The 21,160-nt window shown below is 40.1% G+C and overlaps 1 protein-coding gene across 4 annotated transcripts in view; it reads right to left on the bottom strand.

The window, feature by feature from the left end:
* Setdb2 (SET domain bifurcated histone lysine methyltransferase 2) overlaps window positions 1–21,160 on the bottom strand; it is a 63,829-nt gene that overhangs the window by 26,255 nt on the left and 16,414 nt on the right. For 3 of the 4 annotated variants that reach the window (XM_075949920.1, XM_075949919.1, XM_075949918.1), the window contains 9 exons: window positions 18,200–18,760; window positions 16,139–16,255; window positions 13,666–13,835; window positions 12,433–12,631; window positions 11,526–11,625; window positions 10,908–10,998; window positions 8,001–8,338; window positions 4,575–4,663; window positions 2,215–3,145 (listed from right to left, as the gene is read on the bottom strand). In XM_075949920.1, the coding sequence (XP_075806035.1) occupies window positions 3,028–3,145; window positions 4,575–4,663; window positions 8,001–8,338; window positions 10,908–10,998; window positions 11,526–11,625; window positions 12,433–12,631; window positions 13,666–13,835; window positions 16,139–16,255; window positions 18,200–18,760 (1,783 nt within the window). In that variant the 3' untranslated portion in view covers window positions 2,215–3,027. Of the gene's footprint in view, window positions 1–2,214; window positions 3,146–4,574; window positions 4,664–8,000; window positions 8,339–10,907; window positions 10,999–11,525; window positions 11,626–12,432; window positions 12,632–13,665; window positions 13,836–16,138; window positions 16,256–18,199; window positions 18,761–21,160 lie in introns of those variants that run through there. The other variant, XM_075949922.1, reaches the window with a different exon arrangement.

Genomic DNA, 21,160 nt, shown 5'->3' on the forward strand with positions numbered 1-21,160 from the left:
AAAGAACTATAATACACTTCAGTCTGTGCACACATGTAAGTTTAAATGGAATTTCACCATTTGGGCTGGCAGTGTTTCCCTCAAGACTATCTAGCAAGACCCCCAACACCACACACGGGAAGCCCTTTTAATTTGTTGGCCAGACTCCCAAAATACACAGGCTATTGCTATTGCCCTCGGTTGCTCTGAGATGAGATGAGATGAGATGTTAAATCCCTATTGCTAAAGACACTATGTACTTCAGACATAGGTCCCAGAGGACCCAACTTAGGTCTGACTTGAGAACCTCTTTAGACTAACTTCCATGGTACCAGAAGTTTCTGTGCAAGCTTTTGGAAGAGGGCAGCAACCAGCTATCTTAAAAGCCAAAGGCATGCACTTATGGAGACTAGCTGATTTATAGTGCTGCTTCTTGTAGGGATCAATGGAGGCCAATAACTCAATCCTTTGTAAAACTCTTCTATAGGTTTCTGAAAAGTATTTTATCCCTTTGCTCATATGTTCCTTTCTGTGCTATTCAGTAAATACAGAATAAAGCTCTTTATGGGGAACACCATACAATACACACATACACAGGTACATGGCAGACACACACAGAACAGTTACACACAGTCTCACATGGCCGCCTAAACATAAGCTGAACAAGGACGACACCAAGACACGCCAGCACGGAAAGGGAAAAGCCCAGGTCTCAGTTCTAGACAAAGAACTGCAGGTTACTGAGGAACGCTGAAAGCAGAAGAAATAGGGAAAACCACATCAATTGGTCATCCAATACCATCCTTGAAAACAGGTACGTACAAGTAACATTACACAGGCTGAGCAGGATGCATGTATTTATTTAGGAATGTGTATAATATATATGAATATATACAAATTCCTAAATAAACATACACACACAAATGTAATAAAAGAAAAAGACCATGAATTTGACAGCAAGTGGTGGGGTGGTACATGGGAAGTACTGGAGAGAGAAGAGGGAAGTGGGGGGAATGGTATTTTATTATAATCGCAAAAATCAAAAAGTTATCATTAAAAAGATCAGAAAGCTGGCTCGGGCTGTTACTGAAGGGGCAGAACGATAGGACTGAACTGAAAGACTCTTCTGGACGTAACACGCTCTCTGCTGCGGCTGCCTGCAAAAGAGCAAACCCACCACCAGCAGCCTTCTAGCATGAGGTGGGGCTCGTGAGCCCCAACCCTGAGGAGACACTCACAGTTGATGGCTTCTGGGGAAAGGAGAGTGAGTGGCACCTGATGGCCACAGGAATATATGGACAGCATAAATTGGAGTTGGGTTACTTAAAAAAAAAATAAAAATAAGAAAGAAAATGTAGAAATAAGAAAAATAAAAAATAAGAAAGAAAAAGTTGAGAGGGAGTGGGAAAATAGTGGATGGGCGGAGGCGAATATGACCAAAGCATATTGTATGAAATTTTCAAAGAATTAATAAAAAATTCCATTAAAAAATTGGAAAGCCAATTTGTAATTCTAACATTTTGGTAACTAATCCCAAAGAAGAGAAATCCTTAAATTGGTTAAGATTTTCTCATGGAAGGACAAAGTTTTCAAGCTGAAAACTCACCAAGTACCCGACAGAAGGGATGAAAACAGACGTTGTCTAGAGACAGTGCAGCAGGACAAAGGTAATACTACAAATGTCAAGTGGGTAAGAATTCTACACCCTGCCAAAACACCCAGAAAGTCTAAAACAGACATTCCAAGAGTGTATAGTCTCAAAACACTTACTTCCCAGTCTTTATTTCCAAAAGTGACTGTTTCACCCATTTTGGGGAAAAAAAAATAACACACGGAAAAGGATAAGTCTAGGCTGTCAAGTGGAGTGTGCTGGCAGTGACCAACACCAGGTAACGTACTCGGGCTTTCTGAAAAACTTTCTCCAAGAGGATGACATTGATAAAACATCTTTTTCTGAAAGTCAAATGGACTCCTAAGGAAGAACTCAAGGAGGCAGGCTGTCTCCCAACAGTCCCCTTTGGACAAGCAATTCCCCATAACTATCCGGTCTCCTCACTTCATTTTAGTAACTTACTGTGAATACTCACCTGCCTGCAGCGCCAACTGCTGTTTCTCTTTGTAATGTGATTCCTTTCATTCTACATAACCCAATTTTCACTAGCTTCAAGATTCCTTTACTGGTAGCTCTATCTGTGTAGAAAAAAATAGGAATGTTCTTCCAGGTTTCTCTGCTCCTGCGGTCTTGTGCAGCCCCCACAGAGGAACTGGAAAGGAAGTTTCAGAACGACTTCCTACGGAGTGGCTAACGGGACAATGAAGTAATAAATAACTTTGGAGGGCTAAAGATGTAGCTTTTGCTAGAGTGACTGCCTAGCATGCAGAAGGCCATGCGTTCAATTCTCAACAAGGAACAATACTTTCAATTTTAATGTGCATATAGTTAGTGCCTACGCGTTCTTCAGACTCTTGCCCCTCATGTGTAGTTCATAATGGTCAGTGAACTGTCAGGAATTTAACATCAACTTTGTAGGTTAAAGATGTAAAATTTTGTCCTTTGGGGCAACACACACACATACACAACACACACACATACGGCATGGTAGTGGCGCATGCCTTTAATCCCAGCTTTCGGAAGGCAGAGACAGGTGGATCTCTGTGAGTTTGAGACCAGCCTGGTCTACAGAGGGAGTTCCAGCACAGCCAAAGTTACAGAGAAACCTTGTCTCAAAAAACAAAACAAATCACAAAAACAATTTAGAAACATACAAATTCTATTGTAATTTTTGTCTAAATATATAAACTAGAAAGTTATAAATTATACAATGGTATGTACATAAAATATTATTTACATTCTACTCAAGTAAAGTTAAGTAACAATAACAAGTGCTACTTGATGCATATCAGAGTGTCCTTATTTTGTTTTGACCTACGTTATAGGAAATTAGATATAAAACATGAATACCCTGAGCATGTGAAACCAAAGAATCAACCATGATTTCATTGACAACTGATGTAGGTCCAGCTTGACGAGAGACGGTCAAGACAAGGTTATATTATTTTTTTCCGACACTTATTAACCCCACACTGGCAGAGGATTTCCTTTTCAGGCACGGTCCCAGCTTCATAACCATAATCCCATGTCAGTTCTGTTCTTGCTTTCACATACCTAGAAAGTAGAAATAAAAAAGAATCCTAAATCACCCTAAATAATTCTTCCACATGAATCAACCTTGAATATGCCAATTTTCATATTCACAAAATGAACCATCCTCAAGTTGCTCTATTCTCTTTCCACACCATCTAATCATTTGACTTTTATTTCAAGCCTCCCAAAATACTATATAACAAAGTATATCTATGAGGAATGGTGTTGTGCAAACATAAAGGTTGTGGCACACAAGCAGATGGAGTAATTCAGACTTTAAAGCAGATACAGGAAACAGGCATATTTCTTATGTGGGACAGTTGCCTTTTTCAACTGCTGTTTTTACTTCGGGATACTAATGTTTTCCTTTGGGTGTTTTGACAATGATTTTATGAATTAAAGCCATTTGCTATTTTTTCTCAATATTTCTTCTTGTATTTTTCTCCTACATTTTTTTAAAATTTTTTTTATAGTTTATTTAGCTTTATTTTATGTGCATTGGTGTGAAGGTGTCAGATCCCCTGGAAATAGATTTTCAGACAGTTGTGAGCTGCCATGGGGCGCTGGGATTTGAACCCCGGTCCTCAGGAAGAGCAGTCAGTGCTCTTAACCGCTGAGCCATCTCTCCAGCCCCTCTCCTACATTTTTAAGAACTGTGGAAGACTGTACTTCTCATTCAGTGTGGTTTTGGGACTCACTGCTGCGTTGGGCTGGGAAACCCGGCAGTCAGAACCAGGAGAAACCTGCAGTAAGTTGTTAAATAAACCTTGCTGTCTGAATGGAGGGATCTGCATCCTGGGGTCCTTCAGGACCCGTCTACCTTCTGCAAAATTACTGAAGGTTTTCTCCAACATACACAATTTTATTAACTGTTGTAAAAGAAAATGTTTATATTTAGTAGTAAGTCAAATTATAAAACTACATAAGGAAGTTTGTTCTAATACTATATTCTGAGTATGCACAGTAAAAATGGGAACTCTGTTGATCAAAACAAAAAGGATAAACCAGTTTTCCTCATGTTCTCCTGAACCGAACTACGCAATCTCATGTCCTCAGCCCCTTAAGAATTAACTCTAAACTGGGCGGTGGTGATGCAAGCCTTTAATCCCAGCACTCGGGAGGCAAAAGCAGGCAGAACTGTGAGTTTGAGGTCAGCCTGGTCTACAAGAGTTAGTTCCAGGGCAGCCAGGGCTACACAGAGAAACCCTGTCTTGAAAACCAAACAAAAACCAAACAAAAACCAAACAAACAAACAAAACTCTAAATGAGAATAAGAATACAAATTCCAACTGTTTAAATTTTTACTGAATAGTTAACAGTTTAGGATAACTGAGTATTTTATGATATCAGATATTTGGGGCTATATTTCATCTTTTCATTCTTTTTTCATATCTACTATTTTAAAAGTCATAGCTGCAGCAATAATTGTATAAACAAAACAATTGCAAACCTGTTGGTAAAGAAGGCGACCAATGGAAAATTCCTGTCATGTGTTTCTACAAAAACATTCTGTACACAGAGATTCGGGGAACAACTATGCTGTTTAAAAAAAAAGAATTAAAGGTTAGACAGAGCATAAAATTTAGAACCTAGTTATTTAAAATATGTAAATACCCTACATATCTCACTGATTTCGTCTTTCTCATTTTAAGTAATATTCAATCTACCACAGCTCTTCACAGTGTAGTTATAGCAGGAACCCATTCAGTAAAGCCAGATATCTTACTGAAGTATAAGATAGAACCCCCTAAATGGGGGCTGTTTCTCAGTACTTAATATTATAAATATATTTATATTTCAATTCAACAACACTATATGGAAAATGTATTGTACAGACCCTTCTGCATAGATATATCTACATGTAAGATTGTTAATGAACAGTTTTTAAACAGGAAACAATTGGAAATAAAAGCTGCCTGTAAGGAGCTAGTTAAAATTGACACAATGGCATTCTACGCAGCATAAAGGGAGAAACATGTTAGCAAGAAGAATTGGGGCCAATGAGATGGTTCAGTGGGTAGACGCATTTGCCAATAATTAGCCTGATAACCTGAGTTTGATTCCTGGAACTTACATGATAGAAAGGGGAGAACCAACAATCTAGTTTATTCCCTAACTTCTACATATGTATGTGGCATGTATATATCCCCACCCTATATACAAAATAAATAAATGTAAGAAAGTACCAGGAGCTCCTGTGTACTGATACATATTGATCTTCAGGATAGTATTGTTCACTCAAAAAGCAAATATAAGAGGTAGGTCAAGCCAGGCAGTGGTGGTGCACATTTTTAATCTCAGCATGAGGGAGGCAGAGGGAAGCAGAGGCAGGCAGATCCTCTCTGAGTTCGAGGCCAGTCTGGTATACAAAGTGAGTTCCAGAACAGCCAGGACTATACAGAGAAACTCTGTCTCAGAAAAAGAGAAAGAGCTCAATTAATAATGGACTAAGTAGACTTGAGCTCAATCCCTAGACCCCATGTGAAAAAGCCAGGTGTGGCGGTACACGCTTGTGATATCAGGGCTTGGGAGATAGAGAAAGGAGGATCCCTGGGGCTTGCTGCCAGACAGCGCAGCCTGACTGGTAAGTTGCAGGCCATTATTATAAGTACTCTTGTTTTAAAAGACCATGGTGAACGGCACTGCATGAATAACACAATTGCCCTGTGTCTCCCAAACACACAGGCACACAAGTGCATGGAAGCCACCATCCGTGCACTCATACACATCCCAAAGTGAATAATAAGCTATATGGAAAAGGACACCACACGGGCATTTACTTGCATTTGCAGACTGGAGGCGGAAGAAACAAGAGCCATACAACGGGATCAGGGAAATTGGCAGCATACTACTTTTCAAGAGAAGGCCTTGGCTGGGGAGTGGTGGCACATCGTTCTTTAATTTCAGCACTGGGAAGCAGAGGTAGGGGGATATCTGAGTTTGAGACTGGCCGGTCTACAAGTAAATTCCAGGACAGCCAGGGGTACATAGAGGAGAAACCCTGTCCTGAAAAACATAAAACATACATACATACATACATGGAAAGGACTTGAAAATGAGCAAGACAGAGTTTTAACACAGAGAGTACACACAATATAGTTCTTATATCCTAATCCAAACCAGTATCTCTGAAGAATAGACACGGATAAACAGTGGATTTCTCAACACAGCCGTGTAACCCTTCCCAAGGTTTGTAACATGGCAGTACTCTCAATACCATCGCCCCAGTTCTTAGCTGCCCACTGTCTTCTCAATATTGACATCTATTATTGACATCACAAGACTCAGAGACACCAAGTCTCTCCAATACCCTTGAATATGTCCATCACTTAGTTTCAATTATTTCCTACTCAACTTTTCTTTTTTGGATTTTTCGAGACAGGGTTTCTCCGTAGTTTTTGGTTCCTGTCCTAGAACTAGCTCTTGTAGACCAGGCTGGCCTCGAACTCACAGGCCTGCCTCTGCCTCCCGAGCGCTGGGATTAAAGGTGTGCGCCACCACTGCCCGGCTCCTATTCAACTTTTTGTGCAACTTGGACAACTGAATTTGAAAACTGTGTGTTTTATGCACCTATGTGTGAAGACATGCATATATGTATACCTGTGTATGGAAGCTGGAAGTCAGTGCCGGATGTCTTGATTGCTCTTCACCTTACTTTTTCATCATATAGTAATTTTTTTAACCTTATTTTTTGAGACAAGGTCTCACTGAACTTGGAGCTTGATGTTTGGCTAGACCAGCCAGGAAGCCCCAGCATCTTCCTGTCTTCTCCCTAGTGCTAGGATTACAAGTGCATGCCATGAGGCCCGTTTTGTGTGTCTTTGTATATGATGTACTGTGTGTGGTATTGTGTATATGTGTGTCTGTGTATGTGCGTGAGAACGCCAGAGGATGCAACTCTATCATGCTCCAGAATAGCCCCTTGAGAGAGCATCTCTCACTGAAACTGGACCTAGCAAGCCTCTATCTCCAGCCCTAAAGAGTGCTGGGGTTACAGGTATGCGTATTGCCACATAAGGTTTTTATGTGGATGCTGGGATTCAAACTCATGTCCTCCTGCTTGGCAAGCATTTACTGACCGAGCCATCTTCCCAGCCCTGAAAACTGACTGATGTATTTATTTTTCCTTGGTTTTATGCTTTGTTTTGTGTTTTAAAGACAGATTCTCACACTGTAGCCCAGGCTAGTCTAAAACACGGGAAATCCTCCTGCCTCAGCCTGAAAAGTGCTGGGATTATAAGGCATGAGCCACCATGCCCACCCATTTATTAAGTTTTCTAATGCCAATGTTTACTGTATGGTAAGTGTAGTAGGAGCTGCGGGTTGCATTCCTGCCGCCCTGCTCCCAGCTGCCTAGCTAGCTTATGCCCCGAAATAACAACACACAAACTGTATTCATATAAACACTGCTTGGCCCATTTCTATTAATGTGTATAACACCCCAAGGTGTGCTTACCGGGAAGATTCTAGCCTATGTCCATCCTGGGTCAGAGCTTCATCACGTCTGCCTCAGAGAGCAGAGCTAAGGCGATTGAGCTCACTTCCTCTTCCTCCCAGCATTCTGTTCTGTTTACTCCACCCATCTAAAGGCTGGCCTATCAAATGGGCCGAGGCAGTTTCTTTATTAGCCAATAACCTTCCTCCATCAGGTAGCACTTTCAAGCAATTTATATTAATTAGTATGATCCTCAAAAAACCCTAAATAGTCATTCCCATATTAATTCCATATTAGGAATTAAGTATCAAGAAGTAGCATGCAGAGGTACATAAACAGAAGACTGGCTCGGTCTGTCTTTAGAAACTATTAATTCTACCTTCCTGATAAATTTTAAGGAAAGGGGTGCTTAGAAATAGGAATCTTAACCCTGATACTCACATTAAGGAAACGGCCCACATTTCCTTCTTTTGAAGCATCCAATAGGAACACATTCTCTTTACCGAGGCTCATTACAGAAGGTGACAGCGTCTTTGTCCTTTCATTTGGCAACTCTTCATCGCAGAAGCCCGGCTGACTGTGAGAGGATGCAGGTCCTTCTTCTCGGGACTTCACTGGAACCTCAAGCACCTTTTCAGTTTTCTCATTATTCACCGTGGCTACGTGCTTCCACCTGCCCTCTGGTGAAGTGTCTTCTCGACTTCTAGTTGTATCTATCACGTCTGATTCAACCAGCTGTCCGTCTTCCGAGTAACCAACTTGGTTTGAACTTAAGTCCTCTAGTAGACATTGTTAGGAAGAATTGTCAGGGCATACACTTGGCTGAGTCACAGTGCTAAGATTAGGTTAGAAGACAACTGCTTTAAATCGCATAACCCTTATCACGCGTTAAGGTAGGCAGTGTTACCTGACTTTTATAAATGAGAACACTGAGTCTCGAGAACTAAAAAGATTCCCCTGACTCACACAGAGAACTAGAGAAATGCACGAGTATGCCCAAATTCTAAAGCCCGTTTTCTTTGCCTGGCATCACAGCTTTTCATGCATCTACGTGTTGTTTCCGCATTAATGTATTTAATATCAAATTTGGTAAAAGTGGCTTTCATTTCACTGACTCTGGACTCTGTATTTAAGTATATTCTAGACTCAGGCAACAAGAGAGTGGAGAGGCCGTTAACATGTTCTAAGAACACTGCCAGGAGTTCTTTTCCTCAAACTCCAGCAAAAACAACCGTGTTTCCAGGGGCTTGCACACACTGATGTGTGGTGCCTTTAAGACCAGTCAAAAACTGGACTATTATAAACCAACAAAGGAGATGAACTTAGTCAGTTTTTGTATCAATAATGGAACTAACCCTTAGTGAACATCCAAAGGATGAATACATGTCAGGCAGAATAACTAAATTCATGTACTTAAAAGAAAAAAAAGCAACCCACTCAGGCCTTTATAATTCGGTGCCCTCCCCCCAAATTATACTTTAGTTAAAAAGTTGATCTTAGTCTGCCAATATGGTACAGAGGGTAAAAGTACTTGCTGCCAAGTCTGAAGTCCTGAGTTCAACCCTTGCTACCCCATGTGGTTGAAGAAAAGAACAGATTCTCAAAAGCTGTCCTTTGATCTTGGCATGCCATGGCATGTGTACGTGAACATTCCTTTCCCTCAAATAAATGGGCAAATATTGTTTTTAAAGGAGGGAAGGCAAAAATCTTTGAAGGTATTTTCCTAGCTGAGTGGCAGTGGCACACACCTTTAATCCCACAACTCGGGAGGCAGAGGCAGGCGGATATCTGAGTTTGAGGCCAGCCTGGTCTAAAGAGTGAGTTCTAGGTCAGCCAGAGTTATTACACAGAGAGACCCTGTCTCAAGAACAACAAAAGTTAATGTCAAAGAAGCCGGAAACAGAACAGTGGTTGCTAGAGCCTGGGAAGGAGCTGAGGAAGAGGGGGCAGAGTGAGGTGGCTAGTAAGTGCATGGGCGCAGTAGGATAGGAGGTGTAATTCTAATGTCCCAGACAGCACAGTAAGACAGCAATGGTTGACAATAACTAATGATATATTTCCAAATAGCCAATAAGGACAATTTCAAATGTTCCCAGCATCAAGAAATAACAAATCTCTGAGGTAAATGATCATTACACACTGTATAATGACTGTCTTATCATACTCATAAATACATGCAACTAGTAAAAATATTTTTAGAAAGAAATTCTACTTACTAAAAAATAAAAGCTCATGGTTTACTCATTATCATGTGGATGCTGCTCCTACGGTACTTGTATTTTAGTCAAAGATTTCTGATAGTTTCTACTAGCTGTTTGGTGTTGTTATTTGATCTACCTGCTATATATACTTAGCGACTGGTGAAAATGGGGAAAGAGCCAAAGCAACTGTACTCACTGTGGCTCATCTGTATTAAAGGGTAAAATAACTATTATGTAAAATGCTCTTTCTTAATAGAATTTCCCAGTAAGGAGCAACCATACCTCCACCAATCTACCCTGTAACACTCCCTGGGGAGTTGGGGTTGCAGATTAAGGGTATGAGGTGGGAGAAGAGGCAGCTGTCGCCGGCCTGCTCTCCAAAACAGGGCATTTGTCATCCATCTCCCTCTTGAGGGACTCATCAAAATACAAAAGTTGCAAACCCCGGTCTGCCCAAGCTGTGACATTTGTCATGTAGAGGTTGTACTCCAAAAGACAGTACTCTGTGGAGGGAGTCTGTACCCGCGCTAGCATTATACTGAGGACCCTATACAGTGGTATGGGCAGAACTGCTAGAGGAATGCATCTTTAGGGGTCCATAGGGAAAGATTGAAGTGGGCCGCTTTAGCTAGAGCTTCCAGAGCCACAGACAACACCTGCAGACCACATGGTGAGAGCCATGCACTCTACCCCTTCTGCCATGCAGTAAGTCACTGCTGAAACCAGACCAGACGTCTGCAAACTCCTGTGAACGGAGGACTGGTCACCAAGGATCTGCTGGTCATAGAATCTGTGTTGTCACTATTCAGTTATGCTGATGTAGAGGGAAAGTAGAAACGTGTAAATCAATGCCTGTAGCTACATTCTACCCAAACTTTTTTTACAGACACTGGTGTTACAAGTTCATATAATTCCCAAGTGTTATGAAATATTATGCACCATCTGATTTTTCAATTATTTAAAAATGTAAAAAGCATCTTTTACCAACCATAATTAATATTTGGCAGGTCAGATTTGGATACAGTTTACCAGTTTCCACATGACAAACCCACCAATTTGTTATGAAGTCTATGGAAAGAAGTGGTAGACACTGAACAAAAGGGACAAAGAGGCAAGAGAGGGACAGCCATGAGGAAATAAAGCCTACCGTGAGCTCTAGCTTTAGAGTTTAGGTGTTCCGGAGCTGGCTTAAATCCATTCTCATCTTCAGGGGTGGTAGACTCTGAGGAAACAAAACCCTTCAAAGAAAATAAGAAAGACAGCTCTACTCTCAAGTCAGGAGAAAGTACTAAGCAGCTGAACCTCTTGCACCAAGAATCACCCTTTATAGGCCGTACATACTAGGTTAGTTCTGAAAAGCCCCAGAGCTGATATTGTAAGGAGTCTTGACATAAGTGGAGCCAACACATGTACCCCTTTTCTACTGTCTATTTCTAGGCACCTTAGTGACAACTGCAACAACTGTCAAGATACTTTTTGAACTAAAAATACAAAAATAAATCTGTGTGTATCTCAGACTCGAATAGCCTGTATGGCAAAACAATGTCAATCCTACATTGTATTATGTAGCATAAATACTTCAGTGAAGGCTAGAAAGGTAAGATCATAGTTAATGGCCTTGGAAAGGCATAGCTCCTTTTGTTTTGAAAATAATGTCTTGCTATGTAGCCTGAGTTGACTTCAAACTCATGATCCTCCTGAACTGGCCTCGCAAGCACTAGCACAGTAGGCATGCAACCATGCAGTCTGTTCTTATAGTTCTTACCATGTCTTTCTCATTGCAGTGAAAAATAGTCGTCTTCGATTTAGGACTTCTAATGACTGAGTGACGCTGAGTTTTTGAAATATTTCTACAGTTCATTTCTCTGAAAAGGAAAAGAAAATTTATTCTGAATATCACTAAAATATAGGTAACATCTCTACTTCATAAACTTCCATTATTGTTAGAAATTAATTTAGGGACTGTAGAGATATCTCATTGGTTAAAAGCACTAGCTGCTTTTCCAGAGGACCTGGGTTCAATTCCCAGCACCCACCCTGGTCCCTGAGTGCACCACCATATACATAAAATATAATTAAAAATTTTTTAAAAAAGAAATTAATCTATATCACATCTATATTATTTATTCGAGGAAGGAAAAGGTAATCATTAGCTACCAATAATTTTTTTTTTTTTGGTTTTTTTCGAGACAGGGTTTCTCTGTGGTTTTGGAGCCTGTCCTGGAACTAGCTCTTGTAGACCAGGCTGGTCTCGAACTCACAGAGATCTGCCTGCCTCTGCCTCCCGAGTGCTGGGATTAAAGGCGTGCGCCACCACCGCCCGGGTAGCTACCAATAATTTTAAAATGTGTTTTAAAAAATGATTCCAATAAAGCTTTTCAAATAGAATGTTGATATAAAAGTAAAATTAAAATTTATAACATTTATAGAGTCAGATGAAAGTTATCCACAGTGAACTCAGAAATGGGACACCAAAGGAAATGTGTTGGCCAGATTTTTAAGGTTAGAGTGCTGGATTTTCTAGGAGTGTTAAATTTAATTTATGAGGTGAGAAGATGTTTAGGGGAGAAGAGGTGGGAAGAGAGAGAGACACACACACACAAACAGGGAAAAACCCAAACATTCTTGATCCTTAACAAGGGAGGACACCATGATCTGAAGTTTTCACTTACATTACAGGCTCTCTGAGATCACTGATAGACTTAAGAGAACATTGCTCCGTTTTAGGACTGCTAGGTTGTGTCTCACAATCTGAACATGCAACTTCTATTTTCCTCTTTTTGGAAAGCTCATTTTCCATATGGTTTTGTTGTTCTCTTCTGTTTTTATCAGTATTGGTTTTCTCAGGAGTGGCTCTGCTTAGTAATCTTCCTGAAATACAACAGACAGTGATCAAAACAGAAAACAACCTCTTCCAACAAGTAGGCACCAGCTTCTCTGTAAATAAAAACTCTGTGCTAAGTGCACTGTGTTTCTAGAAAAGATAAACTCACCCTACAAAGTATAGACTTGAGGTAACTCATCCAAGAAAACCATTCCAAGACACTAAAAAAGGCCAATGTCTTACATTCATAATAAATATCAACTATTTAAAAGAAGCAGTAGTCGTTTATTTTGGCAATTTAAAAAGTAAGAAATCCACAGTAATGTAAAATAAAAACGAAAAAAGTCCTCTAGACAATGAAAAGCAAACTTGTTTAAATTCTTTTTAAGTTTGAAACCTTAGACTCTTGAAAAATGATCTATTTAAAATGTGTGAGATCTACCTATTATGCTCACACTCAGTTTAATATTAAAATCTTTGTCTCATTGAATGCATTTTTTTCAGGATTCAAAATTATACTTCTTAGGTTAGAATTAGTAACTAGATATTCCACTCATCTTTCTAGGTCAGCCTTAGGTGTACGTTCTAGTCTACACCACTTAGGGTGCAGAGACAGCTAGACAGCTTCCACTCGAGAGCTACTCTGAGAAACAGGACGAATGTCTAGGCAGGCTGGGTGGAGTAGTGTAGTTAGTGGTGTGGAGTCCCTGAACCAAGTGAGATGCTTAGACCAACTGTCTGAATCATCATGTGCAAATACTCATTACAATACTAACATTGAGGAGCTTTGGTTTGATTGTTTCTACCTTAGTGAGCCATGCAGATCTCTTATTTAGAATGTTCCCTACCTTACTCCAGAGTGTCTGTGGCTGTGAAGACAGTGTAAGTCCCAAGTCCTAGTGCAACACAGCCTTTCCTTTCTGAAGCACCTATGGCCTTCGGACACAAGACCCAGTGACTCGTCTCCTTTGGTGCTCTCCCCTGCATTGGCTAAAAGGAGCCAATGCTGACTAGGACAACATAGATTCAGATGTATGCAGATGCAATTGGGAAATAACCAGAAAACAAACCTTTGCTTTACCTGAATAAATGCACACAAATGTCCCTCTGTCAATGTCATCCAGGCAGCGCACTCCCCAGCCCTTCTTCTCACTTTTAAACACCTGCAGCCTCACCTGGGGACCATGCTGGACAACTCGGTTTTGACACAACCAACGGCTACACTTGCACAACAGGTTGCACTCGTAAATGCTGGCAATAACACAGAAGACAATGTAAATTAGATGGCCTAAAAAGCAAGATGAAATGTGTATTGTACTTCACTTAACTTAGGGCTAGACTGCCTGGGTTACTAGCTTTAGTTTTGCGGAGGCCCAAAATGTGAGCCTATTCCACCTAGTCTGAAGGTCAGAGTCTTTGAGGTTGCTCACAGTTGTTGATAACAACTGTGGCTCCACACCCTGACCGAGGGTGTGACCTCTTGGTGTTCTGAACATTAAGACAGTGCGGTGCGTAGAGGTATATCCTCTCCACCCTGAACAAAGGTCAGAGAATTGAAGCATACTTCTGCTTTTGCTTCTAAATTAGGAGGTGTGGCTCCCTTCAGGATACTTGATGCCTAAAGGGTCCACTGCCTAGACAACAGAATGTTTTTCTCACGAATTCATGACTTGATGTCTCAAAGTATTGAAGCAAGTAACTGTTCCCATCATCCTTTGTATCACGTTAAAGCAGTCTTTTGCCTTCTTCCTCCCTTTCATATTGGCCTTTAAAAGTATATGGAAAAATAAATATGGGCAAACTCAGGACTTAGAACTCTCTGTTACTAGGATAACAGTAGTCACCCCAAAAAGGTGGCGTATGGCATAAGGCAGCCCAACATGGCTTACATCATAGTTTATGTTTTTAAAATGGAGTTTATCTATCTATCTAACTTTATATATATGACTGTCTTACCTATATGCATAACTGTACCACCTGCATGCCTAGTGCCCACAGAAATCAAAAGAGGGCACTGGATTTCTGAGACCAGAAGTATAGTCTAATGTGAACCCTCATTTGAGTGCTGGGATTTGAACCTGAGCAGCCAGTGCTCTTGACCACTGAGGCATCTTTCCAACCTCAAATGAGAAGTTTATATAATAGAGTTTAACCTACAGGACTGTTTCAACATCACAATATTTCCCGGATATGTAACATGGTGCTCAGCACACGGGAAATGTTAGCTTTTTAAATGTGTAAAGGAAATTTATAGGATGAAACTCTTCTAATTCTAGTTCTGTTTTATTACTTAGCATCAATTTTGATAGACTGAAAATTATCGACTGACAAATTAGTTTCCTTCATTCTTCTTTTTAATAAATACATATTAGTGTATGTGCGTGCGCGTGTGTATGTATGTGTGTGCGGTCATGCTCATGCGTGTGTTGCACACAGCCATGCAAGCACAGAAGCCAGAGAAGGATGTCAGGTGTCCTGCTCCACCACTGTCTGCATTGGTCCCTATAGACAGGATCTCTTCACTGAACCTGAAGCCACGCTAGGCCAGCAAGTCCCCGAGGACCTGTATCTTGAGCCTTGAATAGCTCTGTGGTTATAGGCGTGTATAGCTTTTTATCTAAGTTCTGGGTATTTGAACCCACGCCCTCATGCTATTTCCCACGGAGTTAGCTCCTCAGCCCCTTCATTTGTTTTTGAAACAGCTTCTCTCAGGCTAGTTTTGAACTCAGTATCATCCAGCCTCTGCCTCCCATGTGCTGGAGGTGTAAGTTTTAATGGGAAAATTGACAACTCAGAGTCACTCATTTCCTGAGGACCTAGGCTTGAAGCAGATGAGTGTTATATATTTTGATATATGTGTGGTGTCTGAGTTCCAGTTCTAAGAATATACAATGCTTTTATGCTACTATCAGTAATTTAGATTTTTAGTATGAGAAACAAATGTAAACAAAACCTGTAAGCCTGTAGACCATATTGGAAGCCAGTACTTTCTGGGCCTGGGAGATGAGCCAGCAGTTAAAATGCTTGCTATGGAAGCATGAGGCCCTGAGTTCAGCTGCTCAGAACTTTTTTTTTTTTTTTTTTTTTTTTTTGGTTTTTCGAGACAGGGTTTCTCTGTAGCTTTGGTGCCAGTCCCAGAACTAGCTCTGTAGACCAGGCTGGCCTCGAACTCCCAGAGATCCGCCTGCCTCTGCCTCCCGAGTGCTGGGATTAAAGGCATGTGCCACCACCGCCTGGCTGCTCAGAACTCTTATACAAGCTGGACACGGTAGAGACCATATGCAACCCCAGGTATGGGGAGGGCAACAGAGGCAGGTAGGACCTTGGGGCCTGCTGGACAGCCAGTCTAGCCAAAGTGAAGCTCCTGTCTCAGAAAGAGAACGTATAAAAAAAAAAATAAGGTGGACAGTGAGTGAGGAAGATGCTGGACTTTGACCTCTGGCTCCCAGTGTGTGCACACACAGGCACAAGGACGACCGCACCATGCACACAACTTACAAAAGTACCATCCTCCACAGACATGCACCCTGCAACAAATCTCTAAGGTTCCTCACCCAGTAGGTATAAGTCTCTGCAGTCTTTTATAATTATATCCAGTATATACTCCATCAGGCGACAAGGAACATGCTTTGGCATTCTTTGCTGTCAACTGAAGACATGCACATTTTTGTCTAAAAGAAAGGCAGTAGAGAAGTCAGAATAAAAAAAAAATCACCAAGTTATGAGACTCGATAAAAGTGTAAATGACATAAAAACGTGGTGTACTTTTATTTAGAAGACGGCTTTTGCTCAAGGATTATATGGAAACTCCTCTAGACATAATATGAATAATAATAGCAACAAAAAGCTTATTACAACTAATATCAACTGCACTGAGCTATCTGACCATGCAACAGATATTTAGTTATATGGGTTTTAATTTTTCAAAATGGACATTTTATCCAGCAAATACTCATTTGTTGAAAGCTGTAGTTCTGCTTGTCCATCATAGGTTATTTTAATAGTTGTTCCCTCATTAGCTGAGAGGTATATTCAAGGACCTCTGAATGCTTAAAGTCTTATATTAGTACCAAAGTCTATTTATTTGTGCTTTTCTCAATAGTCTGAAACATTGCCACATGATGCCAGAATTAATCTGCCCTTGCATGCTTTATTTTCCTGCATGTTAATTATTTATTGCTTGTGTCTTTTGGAGCCACTATTAAGTAAAATAAGTCTTACTTGGATATATTGCAAGTATGACACTTGATCTGATGATAAATGTGGCTGTTAAGTGACTACCTGGCAGGTCATGAACAGTGTGGATAGAGACGATTCACATTGCAGGGGGGATGAAGTGGAGCATTCCAACACATGACTCCAGACAGCATGTAGTTTAAAACTTGAGTGTATGTAGAATTCTCCACCTAATGACTATTGATTATTATTATTATTATTATCTGTGTACCATTTGTGTGCCTGATGCTTGCTGCCTAGGGAGGATAGTGGATCCCTTGGTACTGGATGTGAATTGATATGTGGGTGTTGGGCATTGAACCTGGGCCCTCTGGAAGAGCAGTCAGTGCTCTTAATCTCTGAAACAACTCTCCAGCACAGTAATTCTAGACTACAGTTGACCATAGGAACTGAAGCTACAGTAAAGGAACTGCTGTAGTGTAGATAGTCTTCATCATCTTTTCAATATGAAATGAAAAATGACAGGCAGACCCCATGGCTTATCAGTCGGTCAGTCACTAAACGACCATAGGGGTTATCAGATCAAGATACCTGTAGTGCTTCAGGGTATGTACGGGAAATACAAATGAACAGACTTTGTTACTAATACAAAAAAAAAAAAATTTTAAACACTCAGGGATCCTTGAATGTACCTCTCAGCTAATAATGGAAAAATGATATTAAAATAACTTCCCTTTCTCTTTTACTTAGTATAGGTAGATAATTTGAAGAGAGATAACTATACATATAACACATATCTACCCTATTACCTGCAAACCTACAGATGCATATGAATTACACATCTTTAAAAGAATGTTTCTCAAGGTCTTGACGTATCAGAACATGTTTTCATTTTCTTGATGGAATGCCAATACAATGGTTAAAGAATAGAAGCTGGGAGCACACTGGCATTCTAAAAAATTAGCCAGCAATGATACTTAATGTGTAAAAGTAAAATATAACAAATGACATAGAAATTAGGAATAAATGTTTAAATACTGCCTCTCCTACTTGTCTGCTGTGACCTCTTTGAATCTGTTTCATAGACTAATTCCTTATCTGTGTGATAGAAATACATCACCTAACACACAGGTTTGTGTGGTGACAAAGAGAATGAATGTATTTCAAGAGTCTGGGCATGCGTGATACTCAAAAAAACAGCACTGCAATTGCTATTATAACTAAATTACCACATAAAAGGAAATACTCATCCTTAGAGAAAATAAATTTCAAATTACCATTTTTGGCAGAGTTATAATTAATGAAATGTTATCTTTTCATCTATTTTAGACAATTTGTGCACAGGTTTTAGACAGACAAAATGACAACCAGGAACACAGTAAGAAGAGACAAATGCGTCTAGGTGCGGATTGTCTGTAACATCACGTTCTTCTACTTACACGTCTATGCAGCCCTCAGAACAGTCACATGAGACAGAAAACATGCTGGAAGAGTTTAGATAACATGCTCGGGGCCACACTGTCCTTCTGTACTTAAACTGTGGGAGTTTCCTACTGTCTACTTCATTACAGAAGGAAATGGGCACTGGTTCCATTCCGTTACTAATATCCACAGCAGAAACAACTTCATCTTGCTTTGGGTGATTCCGAGTCAACTGAACATAAGTATTGAAGGAAAAGTTGTCTGTGAATAAAAAGGTACACTCTGTCTCAATGAGGTAATGGAAAACTTCCTCCATGTTCCGTAGACTCCGTCCACAGGGCGTTTTATAATTCACGTGGAGGGCAGAAGAATGAGAGTTTGTCTTTGCGTGCCGTCTTTGGAAGTGACATCGGATTGGTCGCTGCAGAGGGTTTTCTCCCTTCAAGGACAGCGGTGTTTCCATCAGACAAGCACTGGAGCAGATGTGGCTCTGGAAAGATACGCTCAAAGGGCATTCCTTCTCCCCCAGGTCTGCAGCCTTACTGTTCGCAGGCAGGAGTGCTTTCTGTCCAGGAGACCTATTAGAGTAAGTTAATCATCAGTATCTCAAATTCATAGTCCTGCTTCAGTTTTTAAAATGCAGACTAAGGTGACAATTGCTTCACTGTATCTTCTTGGACAGCAGGAAGATAACCTAGACTCTGAAACATTTCATATATCCTTGAGGCATTCAAAGATGAGTGTAACTTAAGACTCTTCCAGGGAGCTTGAGCTAGCTGTGTCTTTCTCCTAGGCTCTGACATACACACTGAGAGCCTGCCCTTGTTCACAAGCTGGGAGCAGCATTTCTTCATGTAGGACTTGTCACACCTTTGCCTCGTCAAACTAAGGTAGCTAAGAAAATTTGTTAAGATCCCTTTTTAGTGCCTTCATCCAGCAACTATTTAGCTGATTTTTTCCCCATAATATGTAATCCAGCTGCCAATCATATTGATACTCTGAGAATAATAGTAAACTGGCAAAAAAAAAAGATAGTATTCAATTTAAGGGGAAGAAGTATAAAAAGAAAGTTCTTGTATTTTGAACCCAATTTTAAAATTTCTTCAAAGAACTTGAATTTTATTTCACTAAGTGTCATTATACATTAAAATAGGTATTTTATTTTGTCCCAAACACCTGCATCTTAGTATGTACTAGACACTGAAACACACTGAACTTTCTGAGGTTACACATCAGTCGATGACCAGTGGCATCTGAAGCAACTTCATGGTGTACAGCTGTCCCTGTCATTCCTATTAGTCAATCACATTATACTACTGTATAACAATTTTGTTAATATTGCCAATTTTTTTTTCCTCAGGGGACAAATTCCTTCAACTGCTTATATACACAGTTTCATCAATGAAGGGGGTCTCTGTTTCTGGATTACAGTCTAATGGGTAAAACAATACACTACCACTTGTTTGTAAATCTTTGAATGTTGGAACTATTTTCAATTTGTCTCTGTGTAAGTGCTTTGATGAGGATCTTCAGACATAAATCCTTGACCAAGTTCCTGATTATTCTTGCATCCCTTTAGAGGAATTACTAGTCAATAGGAATACACATAAACAACAACAAAATCTTGATTAATAAAAATAATCAAACACATACAAGAATATATTTTCTTATAGAGACCCAAATGTCTCTTTGAGAACTACAGATATCTTAGCAAATAAGGACATTATCAAAACTTCTGCACTAGAATAACTAAACTCTGGCATAATTTCTAGTAAGCATAAGGATACACACCCATGATGATCCATGCCTTCCTTTAAAAAGCCCGAGGGACTGGGATTGCAGCTCAGAGATACACTACACCTTAGCATGCATGTATAGGTTTTCGGTTGGTTATACAGAATGGTAAAAACAAAACACTAACAAAACCCAAATTCTTCCTGAGGAAGGTCCATACTACCAGGAGAATGTAAAGTTGTTCCAGGATATAACGATGGGAAGATATACTACCAGTCTTCTCCACACCTTCTCAGAGGACTATTAGGAGCTAATAGTCATGAATTTCCTATTCCTTCCAGTTTACTATGTATGTGTCTCTTAACACAAAATTTGCTTTCTCAAAGACATGAAAACAATGCTTTTGGAGAACAAAAGTAATTCTGAGATCATCAGTCTTCCAGTTTCTGAAGGAGAATGGAATTCTAACTTCAATGTCAATGGTATTTTGTTCTGAGCTAAAGATAGCAGACCTTGTGCATGGTAGTCATGAGCTCGAGCAATTCACTACATCCTCACTTTGATAATAACGTTAGGGGGCTAGAGAGATGGCTCAGTGGTTAAGAGCCTGCTCATCTAAAGGTTCTGAGTTCAATTCCCAGCAACCACATGGTGGCTTACAACCATCTGTAATGAGATCTGTTGCCCTCTTCTGGCCTGCAGGCATGCATGTAGGCAGAATACTGTAATACAATAAATAAATTTAAAAAATAATGTTAAATGTTAACTAATAGACACAGCTGTTCTAATCACTCACACCAACCGAACATTCCTAAGTGCTTACGCGAACCCAAATTACTCGCTAATTCATAACCCTGTTAGATGCCCAGTCACTCCTACACAATAAAGATTGGAATTTAGTTCTTTCTTTACTGTCAGTAACTATTAATTGAAGTCTCACTAACATGGCTGTACCAACCTTTAACTTTGATCTTTGGCAATGGACTATACTAATTATAGACCTTTTAACTTAATTTATTCTATTCTTTTTTTTCTCCTGCCCACCCACGTTCTTCTGAAATGGTTTAAAGTAAACTTCTGTCATCACATCTTTTTGCCCAAAACAATTCAGCAGGTGTTTCTAACAGAGTTAGATTTTTTTACTGACCCACATCACCTATTTGTCCAAACCCAAACTTCATGCTTCTAGTACTTTTTTTCCTTTAGCCTAGTATCAGTGCATCTTCCCCTTCGTTTTATAATAT

The sequence above is a fragment of the Microtus pennsylvanicus genome, chromosome 15 (assembly GCF_037038515.1).
Source record: "Microtus pennsylvanicus isolate mMicPen1 chromosome 15, mMicPen1.hap1, whole genome shotgun sequence".
Lineage (NCBI taxonomy): Eukaryota > Metazoa > Chordata > Mammalia > Rodentia > Cricetidae > Microtus > Microtus pennsylvanicus.